The sequence below is a fragment of the Dreissena polymorpha genome, chromosome 5 (genome assembly GCF_020536995.1).
Source record: "Dreissena polymorpha isolate Duluth1 chromosome 5, UMN_Dpol_1.0, whole genome shotgun sequence".
Lineage (NCBI taxonomy): Eukaryota > Metazoa > Mollusca > Bivalvia > Myida > Dreissenidae > Dreissena > Dreissena polymorpha.
This window is the reverse complement of record NC_068359.1, coordinates 121,992,018-122,014,084: the sequence shown is the minus strand read 5'-3', so window position 1 is coordinate 122,014,084 and position 22,067 is coordinate 121,992,018. Positions and strand designations below refer to the sequence as shown.

The following is a 22,067-nucleotide window of genomic DNA, read 5'->3' as shown; positions in this document are numbered from 1 at the left end:
GTCACCGTGACCTTGACCTTTGACCTCGTGACCTCAAAATCAATAGGGGTCATCTGCAAGTCATGATCTATCTAATGATGAAGTTTCATGATCCTAGGCGTATGCGTTCTTGAGTTATCATCCGGAAACCATTTTACTATTCCGGGTCACCGTGACCTTGACCTTTGACCTAGTGACCTCAAAATCAATAGGGGTCATCTGCAAGTCATGATCAATCTACCTATGAAGTTTCATGATCCTAGGCGTATGCGTTCTTGAGTTATCATCCAGAAACCAGTTTACTATTTCGGGTCACCATGACCTTTGACCTAGTGATCTCAAAATCAATAGGGGTCATCTGCGAGTCATGATCAATGTACCTATGAAGTTTCATGATCCTAGGCCCAAGTGTTCTTGAGTTATCATCCGGAAACCACCTGGTGGACGGACCGACAGACCGACCGACATGAGCAAAGCAATATACCCCCTCTTCTTCGAAGGGGGGCATAAATATTTAAGTGAGTTATCAAAGTATTCTATAATATACTAATCAGATAACATTTAATTTGGGATATACACACCACAAAATATTGTCATGAAGGCTTCACAGCCGTTGCATTTTAGCCAATTTAACACGGCCGGCTTAAACCATGCGGAAATGTCAGCTATTTTGTGTCTGGTATAGCTCAAACCCACATCGTTCTGTTTCACAGCCCACCCCGTCATGTTGATCGCGCGATTATTCGTGATAAAAAATGGTCGGCACGGAAAGGTATTTAAATGATCATATAGTCCATTTTAAGGTGGAAAATAGGGTTAGAAGCAAAATAGAAATGATGCCCCCCCCCCCCCAACAGAATTAAAATATAAGTTATCACCCCCCTCTTCAGATGCAAAATATGAAGAAACCCATCCCCTAACAAAATTTCTTTATTTTGCCGTCAAGAGAGGGGGAAGGGGTATATGTTCAACTGGAATAGCCCTGACAAAAGTCAAGTCATATAGTGGAAAAAAGTAACAGTTACTGACTCCCAATGGAATCCAAAGCTAGGTATGCAGGTCTACCATATCTTAACAGAAAATTTCACAGCAAAACCTAAAACTCCAGTAATTTAGTATTAACTGTTCTTCTAATTTAGTAACAGAGATAGGAACCTTAACCCTTATCCCCAAATTCAGTAAATTCAAGTAGGCATGCAGGTTAGCTACATCCAACATTTTTTTAAATATAATACTTCTTTCAAAATTTAAGTCATTAAGCCGCAACAGTTTTTCTAATTTTTTAAATAACAGTAATCTTGACTCAACTTGCCCCAATGAATTGCATGCTAGGATTGCATGTGAGCCACCTGCATACACTTGCAATACCTTCTTCTGAACTAAAAATAATGAGCTTAATCCATTTTTCTATTTATAGTAACAGTGACCTTGACCAAACTTACACCAAATAAATACTTAAGCTCAGAGTCTATATAACCTTAATATCTGTAAAGTTTCATGAAAATTGGTGCATGCAAACTTATATTAATGATCAGAAACCACCTTAATTGTATTTAAGTTAGAAAGTGGACAATAGTTATGTTGGGATTATTTAATGGCATTAATTCAGAACTGCGGCAGCCTGTTGATTACAAGTTGACCAGATTATATGTCCCCAAACATGAACACCTGATTATCCGAATTTAACTTTTGTAGCTAAAGAGCAAACTAGTTTAATTTGACTATTTTTATTGATCATTCAAGGGCAATAATTCAGAAGTACTTCAATCAATCTGACAAGTTATCAAACTAGGTTGAGATATAACAAAAACATTATCACCAAATTTCATGATGTTGGGCATTTCTTTTATAAATCAATTCATTCAGAAGTCCTTCCAGCAATCTGGATTGCTTATCAATTGTGATCTGATTTGAACTGTTTTAGTTTAAACCTATACATGTATATTTTAGCTCGATTGCATCGAAAGCCTCATGCTTATTGAAACGCTCTCAAGTCCGTTTCCTGGGCCTAGAACCAGTACTTGGTGTCTTTGGGGGAAATCTAAAGACCACTCCCACTGTGGGGATCGAACCCGTGACTTCCCAGTTTCTAGGCAAACACCATATCCATTAAACCATGGCGAACTTTAACTGTTGTGACTTAATGAGCAGGAATCATTCCCTTATCACTGTTCACCCTCCGACCACTGTAGGTATTCCCATTCTACTTTTGAAATATATGATAAAAAAATGTTAACAATCAAACAATCATTCTTCGGGCACAGAAATATTGTCAATAACTCGAACAGTCTCCGGAAGAGACTTAAGTTTCTCAATAACTTTTTCACACACTTCAATGTCTTCTGGTGAGTCCATAACACAGTACACTAGAGGGTGGAACTCTACTTGGGTCCGTGACACGACCAGTCCGTGGGTGTCCTCTATCTCTCCTGCTATCTGGTTGACGCTATTCGGGTCACAATGGAACTGAAATATTTCAAATGAGCCATGCTCTGGTAAAACAGGCCTAATGCATGCTCTGGTAAAACAGGCCTAATGCATGCTCTGGTAAAACAGGCTTAATGCATGCTTTGGTAAAACAGGCCTAATGCATGCTCTGGTAAAACAGGCCTAATGCATGCTCTGGTAAAACAGGCCTAATGCATGCTCTGGTAAAACAGGCCTAATGCATGCTCTGGTAAAAAAGGCCTAATGCATGCTCTGGTAAAACAGGCTTAATGCGTGTGCACAAAATTTCTGCCCAGATAAGCCTGAGCAGTCTGCACAGGCTCATCAGGGACAACACTGTCAGCCTGGACAACACTGTCAGCCTAACTGGATTTTTGTTCAGAAGAGACTTTCCTTAAACCAAAAATACAATAAAAGCTATATGAATTGTCTGCGGACTTCACATGCTAATATAGGACTACACTTTCTGTACATGCATTAAACCCCGTTTTACCAGAAAGAAGCTTAATACTATTTTATGTAAAGAATAAGATGACCAAACAGCATGAAGTTGTGGAAGTCTGATAAGAAAAAAAGGCATCTCAACTAAGTTGTTTAGTTATTGTTTTATTTGCTGTGTTCATCAATATGTCAGTCTAAACTTTAGCAGGAGTAAACTGTGCAGATACCTTCAGCACGAGTAAACTTTGCACATACCTTCAGCAGGAGTAAACTGTTCACATACCTTCAGCAGGAGTAAACTGTGCACATACCTTCAGCATGAGTCAACTGTGCACATACCTTCAGCAGGAGTTAACTGTTCACATACCTAAAACATGAGTAAACTGTGCACATACCTTCAGCAGGAGTAAACTGTGCACATACCTTCAGCAGGAGTAAACTGTGCACATACCTTCAACATGAGTAAACTGTGCACATACCTTCAGCATGAGTAAACTGTTCACATACCTTCAGGAGTAAATTGCGCTCATACCTTCAGCAGGAGCAATCTGTGCACATACCTCCAGCAGGAGTAAACTGTGCACATACCTTCAGCAGGAGTAAACTGTGCACATACCTTCAGCAGGAGTAAACTGTTCACATACCTTAAGCAGGAGTAAACTGTGCACATACCTTCAGCAGGAGCAAACTGTGCACATACCTTCAGCAGGAGTAAACTGTGCACATACCTTCAGCAGGAGTAAACTGTGCACATACCTTCAGCAGGAGTAAACTGTGCAATACCTTCAGCAGGAGTAAACTGTTTACATACCTTCAACAGGAGTAAACTGTTCACATACCTTCAGGAGGAGTAAACTGTGCACATACCTTCAGCAGGAGTAAACTGTGCACATACCCCCAGCAGAAGTAAACTGTGCACATACCGTCAGCAGGAGTAAACTGTGCACATACCTTCAGCAGGAGTAAACTGTTCACATACCTTCAGCAGGAGTAAACTGTGCACATACCTTCAGCAGGAGTAAACTGTGCACATACCTTCAGCAGGAGTAAACTGTGCAATACCTTCAGCAGGAGTAAACTGTTTACATACCTTCAACAGGAGTAAACTGTTCACATACCTTCAGGAGGAATAAACTGTGCACATACCTTCAGCAGGAGTAAACTTTGCACATACCTCCAGCAGAAGTAAACTGTGCACACACCTTCAGCAGGAGTAAACTGTGCACATACCTTCAGGAGTAAACTGTTAACATACCTTCAGCAGGAGTAAACTGTGCACATACCTTCAGCAGGAGTAAACTGTGCAATACCTTCAGCAGGAGTAAACTGTTTACATACCTTCAACAGGAGTAAACTGTTCACATACCTTCAGGAGGAGTAAACTGTGCACATACCTTCAGCAGGAGTAAACTTTGCACATACCTTCAGCATGAGTAAACTGTGCACATACCTTCAACATGAGTAAACTGTGCACATACCTTCAACATGAGTAAACTGTGCACATACCTTCAGCATGAGTAAACTGTTCACATACCTTCAACATGAGTAAACTGTGCACATACCTTCAGCACGAGTAAACTGTTCACATACCTTCAGCACGAGTAAACTGTGCACATACCTTCAGCACGAGTAAACTGTGCACATACCTTCAGCACGAGTAAACTGTGCGCATACCTTCAGCACGAGTAAACTGTGCACATACCTTCAGCATGAGTAATCTGTGCACATACCTTCAACACGAGGTTTTTCTCTCCGTCAGTTCCCTCCTCCGCAATGCAAATAACGTCCTCTGCCCCCACCTCCAGTGCAATCTCAATATATGGGTCCATGTTGTCCACCTATAAGATAAGTTTATGTTATACAACTAAAATATTTTGTATCTTTATAAAGATGTCACACAGACATGTCTGATTCTGATATTTGCTGCCATATGTAATCTATGCAAAATGTGTGTGCTATTTTTTACCATTAGTATTAGCATGAGAATCCAAATCATATGCATAAGATCATACATTTTTCATTTCAGTTTAAATTGTCCATAAATATTATCAGCTTAATAGCCGCTTACCACCTTGTCACATAAATATTTCGCCAAAAGCAAATATTTGTTAAAACCACTGTAATGTATAAGTTAGATAGTATGACAGCAAAACTTATTACTATTTATTTGATCACATTTTCTTCACATGAAATTTCTGTTCCGTTTTTTTTTTTGCAGTAAAAATGGCCATATCACGCTTTTTATTTGTCTCTTTTTTTCATATCATAGCTGTAAGTTAATATACACTTTCAAATGGTGAGCTTGGTAACCAAGTGCACGTTCTTATGCCAGTAACTTACAACTGCCTTACTAGAATTAAAGGAAGGTGTTGAATGGGCTTAAACATAATTTTTTGACTTAAATCCACAGAAGTTAAGTGGCCATATCTAGTACATTGACAAGAGGGCAGTGATTTCAGTAGATTTTGAAAACCAGGGGTCAAAATGACCCAAGGTCTGAAAATAATGAGGGGTCAAATAAGAAATGATTATGGTCAAAATACTGAAGTAACTTGAAATATGCCTCAATGCATGTTTAAGGTTAAGTAATAACTTATTTATCCTAATAATGAATAAAACATTTTCACAAAAGCTTTATTATTTCCATAAAAGATCACTTCTGGTCCTTTTTTAAAATTGGATTGTGGAAAAAAAGGTGTCTAAATAATACAAGGCTAATTTTTTGCAGGAGTCAAAAGTGAGAAAATTGCAACTTGCTTGCATCAAAATGCAGGATTCTGCTTCCATTGAAATCACTGAGAGGGGATAACTCTATATTAATACAGTGACATTTATCAATCTTAAGCAATTACTGTTCCTAACATGAATTTAAAAACACACTTGCTGTAGGTACACCAACCAGGCCACATGATGGAAGCACTGACATGGTATAAATTGTGTTTTAAAACCCTCGACAACACAGATATGCATTTTGACCGGTTTGTAGTCCCTTAGGAAATCAAAATAAATTCATGAATGTTATCTTGCTCAACTTAGATTTTAAAGGCTTCATTTTCAACCCTATAAAACTGAAGAGCAGCTCACATCATAAAAACTGAACAGACTGCTAGTTTTTCTCACAGGCTGTTGTGGTTGTATGCTGGTTGCGTATAGCCATTTTCATTTAAATTCTAAGCTGGAAAGTCGTAAAAGGGGGTCATATGAGTCATGTTCTGAGAAAACTGGGCTTAATGCATGTGCGTAAAGTGTCATCCCAGATTAGCCTGTGCAGTCCGCACAGGCTAATCAGGGACAACACTTTCCGCCTAAACTTCATTTTGGTAAGCAGGGACTTGGAAATTAAAAATACCATAAACGCAGGAAGTGTCATCCCTGATTAACCTGTGCAAACTGCGAGACACATTTCTATACCTGCAGTTCTGGAGTCACGCCTACTGTGACAACCCCTTTCTGTTCAAACAGCTGGGAGTAGCTGGGCCAGTCCTGGAGTGTCATCCTGAAATGTGCAACCAGTTTGTAGAATTAAAACATACACAAATTGTGTTAAATCAAAACCATTTAACATCCAAAAGGTTTTTCAATCAAAACCATGAAACTTCTAAAAAAAACTTTAACATAAAACCATGAAACGTCCTCAAAGGCTGTTGAACCATTACCAAAACCATGAGACATCTAAGGTGCTGTTAACCAAAACCATCAAAACATCCAAAGAATTTGTTGAAAACTATGAAACTAAAACTATGAAACTAACAAGAGATGTGTTTGTCAGAAACACAATGCACCCTATTGCACCACTTTGAAGCCATATATTTGACATTTGATCTTGAAGGATGACCTTTCACCACTCAAAACGAGCAGCTCCATGAGAAACATATGCATGCTAAATATCAAGTTGCTATCTTCAATATAAAAAAAAGTTATGACCAATATTTAACGAAGGTTAAAGTTTAAGGAAAGAAAAACACAATGATATTTGACCTTTGACCTTAAAGGATGACCTTGACTTTCCACCACTCGAAATGTGCAGCTTTGTGAGAAACACATGCATGCCAAATATGAAGTTGCTATCTTCAATAATGCAAAAGTTATCCAACTTTAACCAAGGTTAAAGTTTTGGGACACACAATGAATGACTGAATGGATGAATGACAGACAGACAGACAGGCCAAAAACAATATACCCACGATCTCTCGATCTGGGGGCATAAAAAAATCTGTTGAATGAAAACCATTTAACACCAAGAAGCTATTTAACCAAATCCACATAGGTTAAATGCATTATCACAATCTGTGCACTACAACTTGAATACAATAATGTGAATCATTGCCACATTATTTTTTCTTCTTCATTTCAGAAAGTGTTAGTACCGGTACTTTTACAACTCATGCATGCATGTTTTGACAAAAAGAATATTTTAATTCAAAATTTACATTCTACGGCATTGAGTGGAAATCCACAGGTACTTAAAATGCCACAATTTACAACAAACCTGTGTGTTTGAAAAGGATATGCAGTAAAATCTGAAATATGCCAGTATCCTCAATTAAAAATATTTTATGAAATGAGTTGCATGAAGTCAAGGCTTGCATTGTTGATCGCCATTTGAGAATTATGCTCAAGAAAAATCTGATTTGCTAAAGTGCTAAAATCTCTTAAAAATTCCTTTAAAACATGCGCCATTTTATCCTGGACTGGTTAAAAGTGATAGCAAGGTTTTGTGGTCTTGTCCCCAGAAATTGTAGTTTCTGACCAGTTAGGGCGATTGGTCAGTCTGATCTGAAGATACGCTGGCCACACTTGGCATAAGACCCATTTTTGCATGACCCTGCTCAGAATAGAAATGTTAACCCATTTATGCCTAGCGTCTAGAAAAAAGGCCTTGGCAAACAGCGTAGACCCAGATGAGACGCCGCATGATGCAGCGTCTCATCAGGGTCTGAGCTGTTTGCTTAAAGGAATTTCTGTAAGAAATATTCTAAATATAGAAATAAATATACTAGACATCCCTAATTTTGCAAATAAATTGATCCAATTTAGAAGGATAGGAGAGTCCACTAGGCATAAATGGTTTAAGGACATAGAGCTGTTAAATGCTAAGCTCCTCAAACTGTTATCTAAAATTTCTCACATGAACTAAATGATTTATTTCATACATGTGTTTCTTTACAATTTTGCGAATATCGTCTCTCAGCTTCCTTAAGTTGTCTGTCTCCACTTCCATGACAAAGGTGGCATTTCTAGGTCCCTTTACCTCCAGGAAATGGGACTCTACTGGACCTGACTTCTTCCGCTATGAAATGTTCAAAATAGGTATGCTTCTTTAAGTATAATATACTTAAAACAGCTAATTTTCTGTATGCAAGATATTGATTTATCGTACATGAACTTTTTCACAGATTGTCAAAATGACACTAATTGTCCTACCTTTTGTAGCAGATAAAAACAAGAGATGTGTTTGTCAGAAACACAATGCCCACTAATGCGCCGCTTTTTTTTTTACCTTTGATCTTGAAGGATGACCTTGACCTTTCACCACTCAAAATGTGCAGCTTCATGAGATACACATGCATGCCAAATATCAAGTTGCTATGTCCAATATATCAAAAGTTATTGCAAAACTTTACTGTACGGTTAAAGTTTTGGGACAGAATGACGAAATGACAGGCCAACAATAATATGCCCCCGATCATTCGATCTGGGGGCATAAAAAGTTATGAAAATTTATGTTTTTTATTTTCTGACCTTTGACCTTGAAGGGGGCCTTGACTTTTCACCGGTCAAAATGTGCAGCTCCACGAAAAATAAGTAAGAGATTGAAAGGAGAAATGATTTTTTTTATTTTTGACCTTGAAGGATGACCTTGACCTTTCACCACTCAAAATGTGCAGCTCCACGAGATACACATGCATGCCAAATATGAAGTTGCTGTGTTCAATATTTAACAAGAGATGTGTTTGTCACAAACACAAAGCTCCCTATTTCGCCGCTTTGAAATATTTTTTTTTTTGTTTTGACCTTTGACCTTGAAGTATGACCTTGATCCTGAAATTCCACCACTCAAAATGTGCAGCTTCATGAGAACGCCGCTTTGAATTATTATTTTTTTACCTTTGACCTTGAAGGATGACCTTAACCCTAAACTTCCACCACTCAAAATGTGCAGCTTCATGAGAATGCCCCTTTGAATTTATTTTTTTTACCTTTGACCTTAAAGGATGACCTTGACATTGAACTTCCACCACATAAAATGTGCAGCTCCATGAGATACACATGCATGCCAAATATCAAGTTGCTACGTTCAATATTGAAAAAGTTATGAAGAAGGTTAAAGTTTTGGTTAAAGTTTTGAATTTTTATATTGACCTTTGACCTTGAAGGATGATGTTGACCTTGACCTTTCACCACTCAAAATGTGCAGCTCCATGAGATACACATGCATGCAAAATATCAAGTTGCTATGTTCAATATTGCAAAAGTTATGAAGAAGGTTGAAGTTTTGGTTAAAGTTTTGAATTTTAATATTGACCTTTGTTCTTGAAGGATGACATTGACCTTGACCTTTCACCACTCAAAATGTGCAGCTCCATAAGATACACATGCATGCCAAATATCAAAATGCTACGTTCAATATTGCAATAGTTATGAAGAAGGTTAAAGTTTTGGTTAAAGTTTTGGGACACATATATTTGACTTTTGACCTTAAAGGATGACCTTGGCATTGATCTTTCACCACTCAAAATGTGCAGCTCCATGAGATACACATGCATGCCAAATATCAACTTGCTACGTTCAATATTGCAAAAGTTATGAAGAAGGTTAAAGTTTTGGGACACACACAAACACATACAATGACAGACAGGCCAAAAACAATATACCTCGGATCTTTCGATTTGGGGGCATAAAAAGTTAAGAAAATGTATGTTTTTTATATTTTGACCTTTGACCTTGAAGGTTGAAATTGACCTTTCACCACTCAAAATGTGCAGCTCCGCAAGAAGTAAGAGATTGAAGGGAGAAATTAATTAATTTTTTTTTTACCTTGAAGGATGACCTTGACCTTTCACCACTCAAAACGTGCAGTTCCAAGAGATACACATGCATGCCAAATATGAAGTTGCTGTATTCAATATTAAAAAAGTTATGATAAAACTTTAATGCAGGTTAAAGTTTAAGAAAGAAAAATACAATATTTGACCATTGACCTTGAAGGATGACCTTGACCTTGACTTTTCACCATTCAAAATGAGTAGCTCCATGAGATACATTCACATGCATGGTAAATATCAAGTTGGTATGTTTGATATTGCAAAAGTTATCAAACTTTAACCAAGGTTAAAGTTTTGGACAGACAGACAGACAGACAGGACAAAAACAACATACCCCTGATCGATATATCCCCAATCTATTGATTGGGGTCATAAAAATAATAAACTAGAGCTTTGTCACAAACGTGACGAATACCCCCACATGTCGCATTGACACATAATATTTTGCATGTGGGTCTTCACAAAAAACAGCTGACACCATGCTCAATTTTTAAAACGCACTAAGTGACCCCTTGACCTAGTTTTTGACCCAGAAAGGCCCATGTTCTAACTTGGCCTTCAGATCATCTCTATAAAACCTCTGACCAATTTTGGTGAAGACCAAATGTAAACTATTGAATAAGAGAGCGGACACCATGCTGAATGTTAAAAAACGCACTAAGTGACACTGTGACCTAGTTTTAGGCCCGGAATGGCCCATGTTCAAACTTGTCCTAGAGATCATTTAGATAAAACTTGTGACCAAGTTTGGTGAGGATTGGATGAAAACTAGGTACTTGAATTAGAGAGTGGACAACATGGTGAGGTTTAAAATGCACTAAGATACCCCGTGACCTAGTTTTTGACACGGCATGACCCATATTCAAACTTGACTTAGACATCATCTAGATACAACTTCTGACCAAGTTTGGTGAAGATTGGATGAAAACTACTTGAATGAGAGAGCAGACAACATTGTGATGTTTAAAACACCCTAAGTGACCCCATGACCTTGTTTTTGACCCGGCATGACCCATATTCAAACTTGCTCTAGACATAATCACGATACAACTTCTGACCAATTTTGGTGAAGATTGGATAAAAACTACTTGAATTAGAGAGTGGACAACATGGTGAGGTTTAAAACACAATAAGTGACCCCGTGACCTAGTTTTTGAGCCGGCATGGCCCATGTTCGAACTTCACCTACACATCATCTAGTTACAACTTCTGACCAAGTGTGGTGAAGATCGGATTTAAACTACTTGAAAAAGAGAGCGGACACCATGCTCAATGTGTAAAACATACAAAGTTACCCCTTGACCTAGTTTTTGACCCGGCAAGGCCCATGTTCGAACTTGGCCTTAAGATCATCTAGATACAACTTCTGACCAAGTTTGGTGAAGATCGGATGAAAACTACTTGAATTAGAGAGCGGACAACATGCTGAATGTTTAAAACGCACTAAGTGACCCCGTGACCTAGTTTTTGACCCGGCAAGGCCCATGTTCAAACTTGGCCTTAAGATCATCTAGATACAACTTCTGACCAAGTTTGGTGAGGATCGGATGAAAACTTCTTGAATTAGAGAGCGGACTTTTAAGAATGTTCCATGATCTTTTAGCATTTCAATGATCTTACAGCATTATCAAGGAAATTACAGCGTGATCAAGCTCACATCATAATCAAGGATCTAACATGATCACCCAATATCTTACCAGATTAACACAAATATTTAGGCTTAATCCAAGAGCATCCAGCATTATGAAGGCCCTTACTACATTGACAAGGATATTAAGGCATATTGAAGAAGCTTACAGCATTATCCAAGATCTTCTGGATCTGAATTTTGGGGACACTGGCTCTCTTCATAGATTCCAGCACATCAGCCAGTCTTTTGTTGGTCTTCTCGTCTTCTCCCCCTTCTGTAACAAAAACATGCCCACCATTGGAGTCTTGTTCTGTAAAAATTGGGTTTAAAGCATGTGCGTAAAGTGTTGTCCCAGGTTAGCCTGTGCAGTCCGTACATGCTCATCAGGGATGACAATTTCCGCTTGTATGACATTTTTAGTTTAAATGAAGTCTCTTCTTAGCAAAAATCCAATTTATGCGGAAAGTGTTGTCCCTGATTAGCCTGTGCGGACTGCTCACTCAATATGTGCAGCTCTATGAGATACACATGCATGCCAAAAATCAAGTTGCTATCTTCAATATTGCAAAAATGTACATAAAATGAGCGATTTTGACCCATATACATGTATTTGACCTTTGACCTTGCAGGATGACCTTGACCTTTTACCACTCAAAATGTGCAGCTCCATGAGATACACATGCATGCCAAATATCAAGTCGCTATCTTCAATATTGCAAAAATGTACATTAAATGAGCAATTTTGACCCATATATTTGACCTTTGACCTTGCAGGATGACCTTGACCTTTTACCACTCAAAATGTGCAGCTGCATGAGATACACATGCATGCCAAATATTAAGATGCTATCTTCAATATTGCAAAAGTAATGGCAAATGTTAAAATATGACGTAAACCATCAAACCAATCAACAGACAGGGCATATACAACTAGAGCTTTGTCACAGACCTGACTAATACCCCCACATTCCGCAATGATACAGAATATTTTGCATGTTAACTCCACAAAAATACAGCAGACACCATGCTCAATGTTTAAAACGCACATAGTGACCTGTGACCTAGTTTTTGACCCGGCATGGCCCATGTTCGAACTTGACCTACATATCATCTAGATACAAATTCTGACCAAGTGTGGTGAAGATCGGATGAAAACTACTTGAAATAGAGAGCAGACACCATGCTCAATGTTTTAAAGGCACTAAGTGACCCCATGACCTAGTTTTTGACCTGCCATGACCCATGTTTGAACTTGGCCTAGACATCATCTAGATACAACTTCTGACCAAATTTGGTGAAGCTCGGATAAAAACTTCTTGAAATAGAGAGCGGACACCATACTCAATGTTTAAAACGCACTAAGTGACCCCGTGACCTAGTTTTTGACCTGGCATGACCTTTATTCGAACTTGACCTACACATCATCTAGATACAACGTCTGACCAAGTTTGGTGAAGATCGGATGAAAACAACTTGAAATAGAGAGCGGACACTAATACGGACCGACAAACCGACAGACAAGCTCACTCCTATATACCCCCCTAAACTTCGTTTGTGGGGGTATAATAATGTCCCCCACTATAGTGGTGGACAACATAATAAGTTCAAGCCCATGACAAAAATGATTTATTCCACTGGCTTACTCAGTCCCTACTAAAAGTGACAGTGCATGTGTACACATTATGATAATCTTCCCCTTTTATTATATATAATGTCTTCCAAATTAGTTATACATTACAATTTAATTAAAATATTACTGGTTACACTTTCTTTTGCGTTTTTTTTTTCAGTTAAAACTTATTACATCTATAAAAACAGAATATAATTGGATACGGATTGAATAACTATTCACACAAACCAATAATGGCACTTTTCATTGCAATCTGCAGCTTGGTCAATGTGGCCTGGTATTTTTTATCTTCAGCTGCCTTCGCATGCCGTATATTATGCCAATGAGAGTGACCTGCCATTGTTCGCACCTGAATTTTCACGGTGCTTTTCAAAGCCGTATTTCTCCATTGCAGTTTACATTTTTCACTGATGATTGGCAAGCTTTTTGCGTGCTGGCAAATGCATGCTTTCCCAAGAAGGCCGGTTTTTGTTGCTAAAGATTCTCTGCACAAAATGCGGTACAAATGAGAAAATGTTACCGGAGTATTCATCATTAGATTTCACTCAGTAGTCCAATAGATGCCTGAAAATGGTAACAAAATGTTAATTAAAAGAAACTACACACGCATGAATGTGATGTACAATGGCCTGATTAAGTCTTGAAAATAATCTAGTCATAAAACTTTGGAATTGCCTTTTGAAGTTTCCTGTTTAATTGCAACTAGATAGCCATGTGATGTCATTAAAATGTAGAAATACCCTGATCCACTATGTTTTTCTTCTGCTCACAGATGGGACCCATACTTTTTCTCTGGGACACATAGATTTAAAAGTTTTTTGAACCTATGAGTCCCTGGGACTCGTACTTGTGAGTTTTAAATTTATAACTGTGCAGCATGCAATTTTTACTTTTTATTAAAATGTTAAAAGCCATAAATATAGATGATTCATTGAATTTAAGATTGAAGAGAGAAAACAGGTGGCTAAAATAGGTTCTTTTACCAAAACAGGATTTGTAATAAGAATTGCAAAACAGGGCCTTTTTAAGGTGATTTTTTTGTTCTTATTTGACTATACTTCCAATGGCAAAAAGTAAGTGTTTTCCCTAAAATATCCAACTATGACATGGATTTAATGAACATTACATTAATCTAAGAATGTAAATTGTTTGTTGTTGCTTTGTTTGCATTAAATGATTTATTTAGAAATTTGTTCTTAATTATAAGACGCGCAAAGAATTTAGAGATACTTTTTACATGGGCTAAATTCTTTGGAACGTCTTATCGGGGAAGGACCAATTACGTGGTGGAAACCAGAAAGTTTAAATTTTCATCAAATGCGTAAAATTGCAAAATAACCTAACCAACTCATTAAGTTTCAGTTCAGAAGTCCACCTTTACCTCAAATATCGTGGATTTGAAGTTAGAAAGGCAATAAATATTGAATTAAATGTCTGCTTAATTCGGAACACAATTTCTAACATCATGCCATGTGCTGAAACAGATTAAAATATCAACCAATCAGAAAAATGCGGTTTGTCGGCACCACAGTGTAACGTGTACTCGTAATTTGTCTTTAAATGTCACATTAGTAATTCATGAGCGAGTGAATTCGGAATGAATATGCACATGACTGTTTACTATCATTTTTTAATTGGAACATGTGACAAATAGTTCTTACAAGGGCTGTTTGTAAAACATGCATGCTCCCCATATGGGCTGTCCATTGTAGTGGCAGCCATTATGTGAATACGATTTTTGTTTCTGTGACCTTGACCGTTGACCTAGTGACCTGAAAATCAATAGGGGTCATCTGCGAGTCACGATCAATGTACCTATGAAGTGTTATGATCCTAGGCAAAAGCGTTCTTGAGTTATCATCCGAAATCATTTTAATATTTCGGGTCACTGTGACCTTGACCTTTGACCTTGTGACCTCAAAATCAATAGGGGTCATCTGCAAGTCATGATCAATCTACCTATGAAGTTTCATGATCCTAGGCGTATGCATTCTAGAGTTATCATCCGAAAACCATTTTACTATTTCGGGTCGCCGTGACCTTGACCTTTGACCTAGTGACCTCAAAATCAATAGGGGTCATCTGCGAGTTTCTGATCAATCTACCCATGAAGTTTCATGATCTTAGGCGTATGGGTTCTTGAGTTATCATTCAAAAACCATTTTACTATTTCGGGTCACCGTGACCTTTACCTTTGACCTAGTGACCTCAAAATCAATAGGGGTCATCTGCAAGTCTTGATCAATGTACCTATGAAGTTTCATGATCCTAGGCCCAAGCGTTCTTGAGTTATCGTCAGACAACCACCTGGTGGACGGACCGACCGATAGACCGACATGAGCAAAGAAATATACCCCCTCTTCTTCGAAGGGGGGCATAAAAATATATGTTATTCCATTAAACTGAAATGATAATAAATTTCAGCATTTAAACGTACAACAAGGGCTGTTTGTAAAACATGCATGCCACCCAAATGGGCTGTCCGTTGTACTGGCAGCCATTGTGTGAATTTGACTTTTGTCACTGTGACCTTGACCTTTGACCTAGTGACCTGAAAATCAATAGGGGTCATCTGCAAGTCACGATCAATGTACCTATGAAGTGTCATGATCTTAGGCAAACGCGTTCTTGAGTTATCATCCGAAAATCATTTTACTATTTCGGGTCACCGTGACCTTGACCTTTGACCTTTTGACCTCAAAATCATTAGGGGTTATCTGCGAGTCATGATCATTCTACCTATGAAGTTTCATGATCCTAGGCATATGCGTTCTTGAATTATCATCTGAAAATCATTTTACTATTTCGGGTCACCGTGACCTTGACCTTTGACCTAGTGACCTTAAAATCAATAGGGGTCATCTGCGAGTCATGATCAATCTACCCATGAAGTTTCATGATCCTAGGCGAATGCGTTCTTGAGTTATCATCCGGAAACCATTTTACTATTTCGGGTCACCGTGACCTTGACCTTTGACCTAGTGACCTCAAAATCAATAGGGATAATCTGCGAGTTATTATCAATCTACCCATTAAATTTTTATGATCCTAGGCGTATGCGTTCTTGAATTATCATCCGGAAACCATTTTACTATTGGGTCACCGTGACCTTGACCTTTGACCTAGTGTCCTCAAAATCAATAGGGGTCATCTGCAAGTCATGATCAATGTACCTATGAAGTTTCATGATCCTAGACCCAAGCGTTCTTGAGTTATCGTCTGACATCCACCTGGTGGACGGACCGACCGACCGACATGAGCAAACCAATATACCCCCTCTTCTTTGAAGGGGGCATAAAAATTACCAGTCCAACATGTGTCTGAGATAGATTACTGAAACAGGGACACTGACAAATTGTTTCGGTAAATAATATACACATGTGTATCCAATATATAAAAATATTAATATAAACACACGCATATGTTCAAAACAGATAACGTGCAGTATCTAGCAGGCTTCCTGAAAAGTCCCAAAAAATGCCTGTCAACCAGACAGGCTGATGGAAAAGTAAGCCTGTCCGGACAAAAATTCACCTGACCTAACAGCGTGAGTTTATAACTGAAGAATAAAGTAAACTTTAACTCATATTTATTGCAATGTGTAGCCTGTATATAAGTAAATTTGATAAGGTGAAACAAAACACTTGCGTGTTCTAGTGATTACAGTGTATGATGGACAACAGCTTTAAATTCTTGTCAGACTCAAAACAAAACAAGGGCTGTTCATAAAACATGCATGCCCCCCATACGGGCAGTCAGTTGTGGCAGCAATTGTGTGAATACCTTTTTTGGCACTGTGACCTTTGACCAAGTGACCTTTATATTAATAAGGTCATCTGCGAGTCATGATCAATGTACCTATGAAGTTTCATGATCCAAGGCGTAAGCTTTCTTGTGTTATCATCCGGAAACCATTTTACTGTGTCAAGTCACCGTGACCTTGACCTTTCAGCTAGTGACCTGAAAGTCAATAGGGGTCATCTGCGAGTCATGATCAATGTACCTATTAAGTTTCATGATCCTTAGCGTAAGCGTTCTTGAGTTATCATCCGGAAACCATTTTTCTAAGTTGAGTCACTGTGACCTTGACCTTTGACCTAGTGACCTGAAAGTCAAAAGGGGTCATCTGCGAGTCATGATCAATGTACCTATGAAGTTTCATGATCCTAGGCATAAGCGTTCTTGAGTCATCATCCAGAAACCATTTTACTATTTCGGGTCACCGTGACCTTGACCTTTGACCCAGTGACCTGAAAATCAATAGGGGTTATCTGCGAGTCATGATCAATGTACCTATGAAGTTTCATGATCCTAGGCATAAGCGTTCTTGAGTTATCATCCGGAAACCATTTTACTATTTCCGTTCACTGTGACCTTGACCTTTGACCTAGTGACCTGAAAATTAATAGAGGTCATCTGCAAGTCATGTTCAAAGTATCTATGAAGTTTCATGATCCTAGGCATAAGCGTTCTTGAGTTATTGTCCGGAAACCATTTTACTATTTCGGGTCACTGTGACCTTGACCTTTGACCTAGTGACCTGAAAATCATTAGTGGTCATCTGCAAGTCATGATCAATGTACCTATGAAGTTTCATGATCCTAGGCAAAAGCGTTCGAGTTATCATCGGGAAACCATTTTACTATTTCGGGTCACAGTGACCTTTGACCTAGTGACCTGAAAATCAATAGGGGTCATCTGCCAGTCATGATCAATGTACCTATGAAGTTTCATGATCCTAGGCCTAAGTGTTCTTGAGTTATCATCCGGAAACCATCTGGTGGATGGACGGACATACGGACCGACATGAGCAAAACAATATACCCCCTCTTCTTCGAAGGGGGGCATAATAACATTACACGATTGGTGTTGCCTTCTTCATCCTGAAGTCAAGGCCATCGATCATCAGAATCACAATCAGAGTCTTTGTCACACAGTTTTGCAATATCATTGTCCCTGGTAAAATGAGACTGCTGCATGATTGCATTCTCAGGCACAGACTCGACAATACTTGATTCCGATTCACCATCTGATTTGATGACCACAAAAGCTGACTATGTGCATGGGAGAACTTAAGTAACGACATGTTTTTCATGGGTAGTTTTTTGTTACAACCTTTGTAATTGGATAGATGGTAACATGTCGGACCAATAAATTACGTTTTTGGAAAAACAAGCAAGAGAGAGCACTCTTAAGAACTAGTGACGTGTTAGTGTTCTTAATGACAAAAAGGCTCAAAATTCACGAAAAGAGTAATTCTAATGGGGTTTTTCGTTCTTTTGACAAGTATTAGACTTTTTGGTAAAAAATTTAGTCATATTTTTGTTGGCCTGTCACAAGGACCGGAGATATTAGAAACTTCGCCGGACCGTAAAGAATTTTGCCGGACCACGGTCCGGCCTTTTCAGGAAGCCTGTCTAGTCACTCTTCACAGTTTGAGCAACTTTTAACTTATGTCTTGTCTTTACCTCTTTCTGTGTTGTTAAATGTACTTACATTCTACGTTAGACAGGACGGTATACTGTATGATCTGTATCAATATTATTTATGTGCCGTATACAAATAAAAGTTGTTATTTATATGAGTATTTGCACATTTTTAACAGGGCCCTCTCTACACTTTGGGGGATTGGGGCCGGGGCCCTGAAAGGGGGGAATTTCTCGTTGTTTTGGGCGAAAAAGGGAATTTTAGAAGATCTTTTCACCAACCATTCAACACCTAAAATTGCTATATTTTAATGTGATTTACATAAATATACATTTAATCAAAGGTTATTAGCACGATACCAGCTGGCAACATAGGTATAAAAGTAAACAAAATAAAAAAAATTCAGGGGGAAATTTTTAGCTGAAATAGGGGAAAAAAGTATACTTTTTTTATGGGGGAAGCTGCCGATATTCGGCCGTAAAAAGTGCCAAACAAGGGCCCTGTTTAATTGTCACTTAAAAAACAAGAAACCGTCACAGACGGGTGCATGATGCTTCCCAAGTTTTTTTTTGTCACAATATTGCACTATATTTTCAGATAAAAGGAAACGTCTTGAGGGCACAGTAGTTGGGGGGACAATATTTTTTTTATAGAAAATTTCAAAGGACCATTACTCTGTGAAAAATCATCTGACCAGAACCCGCTGATAATATGCACATCTCCTCTTGGTAGTGAAGCTTCCCATAAAGTTTCATTGAATTCCGGTCATTAGTTGCTGAGAAATAGCCTGGACAAGAATTGCACTATATGTACAGTTAATGGAAAATTTCAAAGGGCCATAACTCTGTGAAAAATCATCTGACCAGAACTCGCTGATAATATGCACATCTCCTCTTGGTAGTGAAGCTTCCCATAAAGTTTCATTGAATTCCGGTCATTAGTTGCTGAGAAATAGCCCAGACAAAAATTGTGCACGGACGGACAGACAGACAGACGCACACACGGACAGATGAAGCAGCGACTATATGCTCCCCCCAAAATAATGTTTTGGGGAGCATAAAAATAACAATGCTAAATTATTCCAGAAAAGTACAATAACATCGCTTTCTATATAACACTCTTCGCTTACAACAGACGAACGCAAACTGTGTTTTCCGCCATTTATTCTTCACATTTAAACCAGATGGTTTACATGGAGGTTATGTTATCAATTAATATCTACACAGCCAGTGTTTTTTATGGCACTTTCGGGGCTGATATTAGGCCCCATTTCCCTCAAGAAAGAGTATATATTTTGTCCCTTATTTTGTAGAAAAAATCCCCCCCAGAAGTTAATTTTTTTATTTTTTTTTAAAGAACTGTCTAATGATAAATATATCTCAAATTTATTTCATAAACAACTAATAAAGCATATAACTATAATTAATATTATTTTGAATTATTATAAAGAGTGATATTAAATCAGTTTTTCCCAAATCAGTGGACTTTTCACATGAATTGCATTTTTTCCCCAAAATGGCCAGGAAAAGGCCTTTTGTATCTATATTGTGTCAATATTTGTTGATTAAAACATCCCAATTTGGTCTATTTTATTGATAAAAATTGCTCAAATTTGCCATTTTATCGATTTAAAAAATCCCAATTAGACTCAAAATGGCTTGGAAACTGTGCATGAAGGCTGAACTGTCTGAAACTAATGTTGAAAAAATCATTTCTATATATTTAAGAAAAAGGAAAGAGAGTAAGAGACATTCAGATGTCAGCGATTTTTTTCCTTCTTTATAAAGTACCGGTAAACTGCACTTTCCCAATTACGAAAAAACTACAAATTTCCCAATTGCTGTCCAAAAAATTTCCAATTTAAGGTAAAAAAAAATGCAACATTTTGTTAGTTTCCCTATGCAGCTCTATGGTTTGAACCTAGGTAAATATAATATTGACAGCTTGAAAACACTTTAATAGTTATCAATTTTAAAGTATTTGGGAGCATAAAATCAAATACACCAATTTCCCAATTTGAGGGTTTCACGACTCGATTTTTCCCAATTATGAGGCTTTCACGACTCAATTTTTCCTAATTGGACCGGTACGGGTACTTTTCCCAATTGGACAAAAAAAATCGCTGGATGTGAATATTACATTCATACATACATGTGTATTCATATTATAAATATCATTATATATACAAGAACGAATTTTTCATTTTCCCCTTTTCCTAAAAAATGACAGGTTTTTCCCCTTGTGACGGGCCCCGCCACCATTCCCCTATAGGTGAAAAAACACTGACACTGACAGCGAGGGAATCGAGAGATATTGAACATTTGAATAGCGGTTTGATTTAAATTGCTCAGGCATGCAAAATTCAAAGTGTCATCACATAAGTCTTACGGAACATTATCGAGAAATGAATCATCTACACAGGTATGTAAATATTCTTGCAATCAGTTGATATTAAGTGTCTGATATCGGGGCTTGAATGTTGCGCATAAAATACTTGCACAACAATATAGACAAAGAAGGAAAACTTTCCATCATTGTTTTGGTCGTTCACCCGTTGAACGCTCCAAATATTACCAATATAAAAGTAGCTTAATATTTGAGGGCGTCAACAAGTTGGACTATTTAGAAATTCTGTTTAGTTAATCATAATGCTTTAACGATTATGATAAATTTTGTCACTGTTCAATCAATTTAAATAGAACAAAAGAATGAAATTTTTTGTTTGTACATTCAATCCTTAAACACTGTCTAAGGATAATAGCATTTTAATAAAATAAATTATGCTCTATTAATGTTGGGTCGAATTTTCCTAGAGGCGAAATAGCATGGGTCGAATGATAGAACGTAAATATGATATTTGAATAACGATCGTGATATTATTAGCAACTCGTAACTTAGTGGTCATTTGCGTAAATGATTTAAGCATGTCATTTTGATAGAATACATAATGATACCGATTCAACGCAATGTTTACCTTCACGGACAAGGAGTTTCGAGTAAGTTGCTTACCTTTTCTGGTTCCTAAACTTTGATTTCCCTACGATAGGGGCAGTAACTCAATGGTTTATGGACGTTTCGTGCCACTACCAGTTCGTGCCACCGATATTTGTGTTGAAAAGGGGTAGATCTCAATCTCTGCCATCACAAGAAAAACCTACCACATTTGGTAGGATTTTTTAAAATATTATTTTATGAAAAGTAGTATCATTAACCAGGTTTTCTGAAGGAAAAAATAACTGGTTATTAGATTGGCGAATGCGGGCGGGCTGGCGGGCTGGCTGGCGGGCGGGCGGAACAAGCTTGTGTCCGCTCTCTATTTCAAGTTTTTTTCATCCGATCTTCACCAAACTTGGTCAGAAGTTGTATCTAAATGATGTCTAGGCCAAGTTTGAATATGGGTCGTGCCGGGTCAAAAACTAGGTCATGGGGTCACTTAGTGCGTTTTTTTAACATTCAGCATGGTGTC

General features: G+C 37.9%; 1 protein-coding gene across 2 annotated transcripts; it reads right to left on the bottom strand.

Moving 5' to 3' along the window:
* LOC127832639 (probable transcriptional regulatory protein Pmob_0807) lies at positions 1–21,753 on the bottom strand. Of its 2 annotated transcripts, none has more exons than XM_052358233.1 (7): positions 21,611–21,753; positions 13,403–13,738; positions 11,712–11,818; positions 8,022–8,158; positions 6,280–6,364; positions 4,599–4,706; positions 1–2,445 (listed from the first exon to the last, which is right to left on the bottom strand). In XM_052358233.1, exons 2-7 carry the CDS (start codon positions 13,707–13,709, stop codon positions 2,227–2,229), a joined length of 963 nt encoding a protein of 320 aa, XP_052214193.1. In that variant the 5' UTR covers positions 13,710–13,738; positions 21,611–21,753; the 3' UTR covers positions 1–2,226. The 2 variants fall into 2 exon arrangements, with proteins under 2 accessions (XP_052214193.1, XP_052214192.1); XM_052358232.1 differs by having other exon boundaries at positions 21,576–21,622.
* Between the last annotated feature and the right edge of the window lie 314 nt (positions 21,754–22,067).

Coding starts and splice junctions, on each gene's coding strand:
- LOC127832639 (XM_052358233.1), bottom strand. CDS start 13,709: ATGATGAATACTCCGGTAACATTTTCTCATTTGTACCGCATTTTGTGC. Junction 11,819..13,402: donor AATGAAAAGTGCCATTATTG/GTTTGTGTGAAT, acceptor TTTTTGTTACAG/AAGGGGGAGAAGACGAGAAG. Junction 6,365..8,021: donor AAAATTGTAAAGAAACACAT/GTATGAAATAAA, acceptor TGCACATTTCAG/GATGACACTCCAGGACTGGC.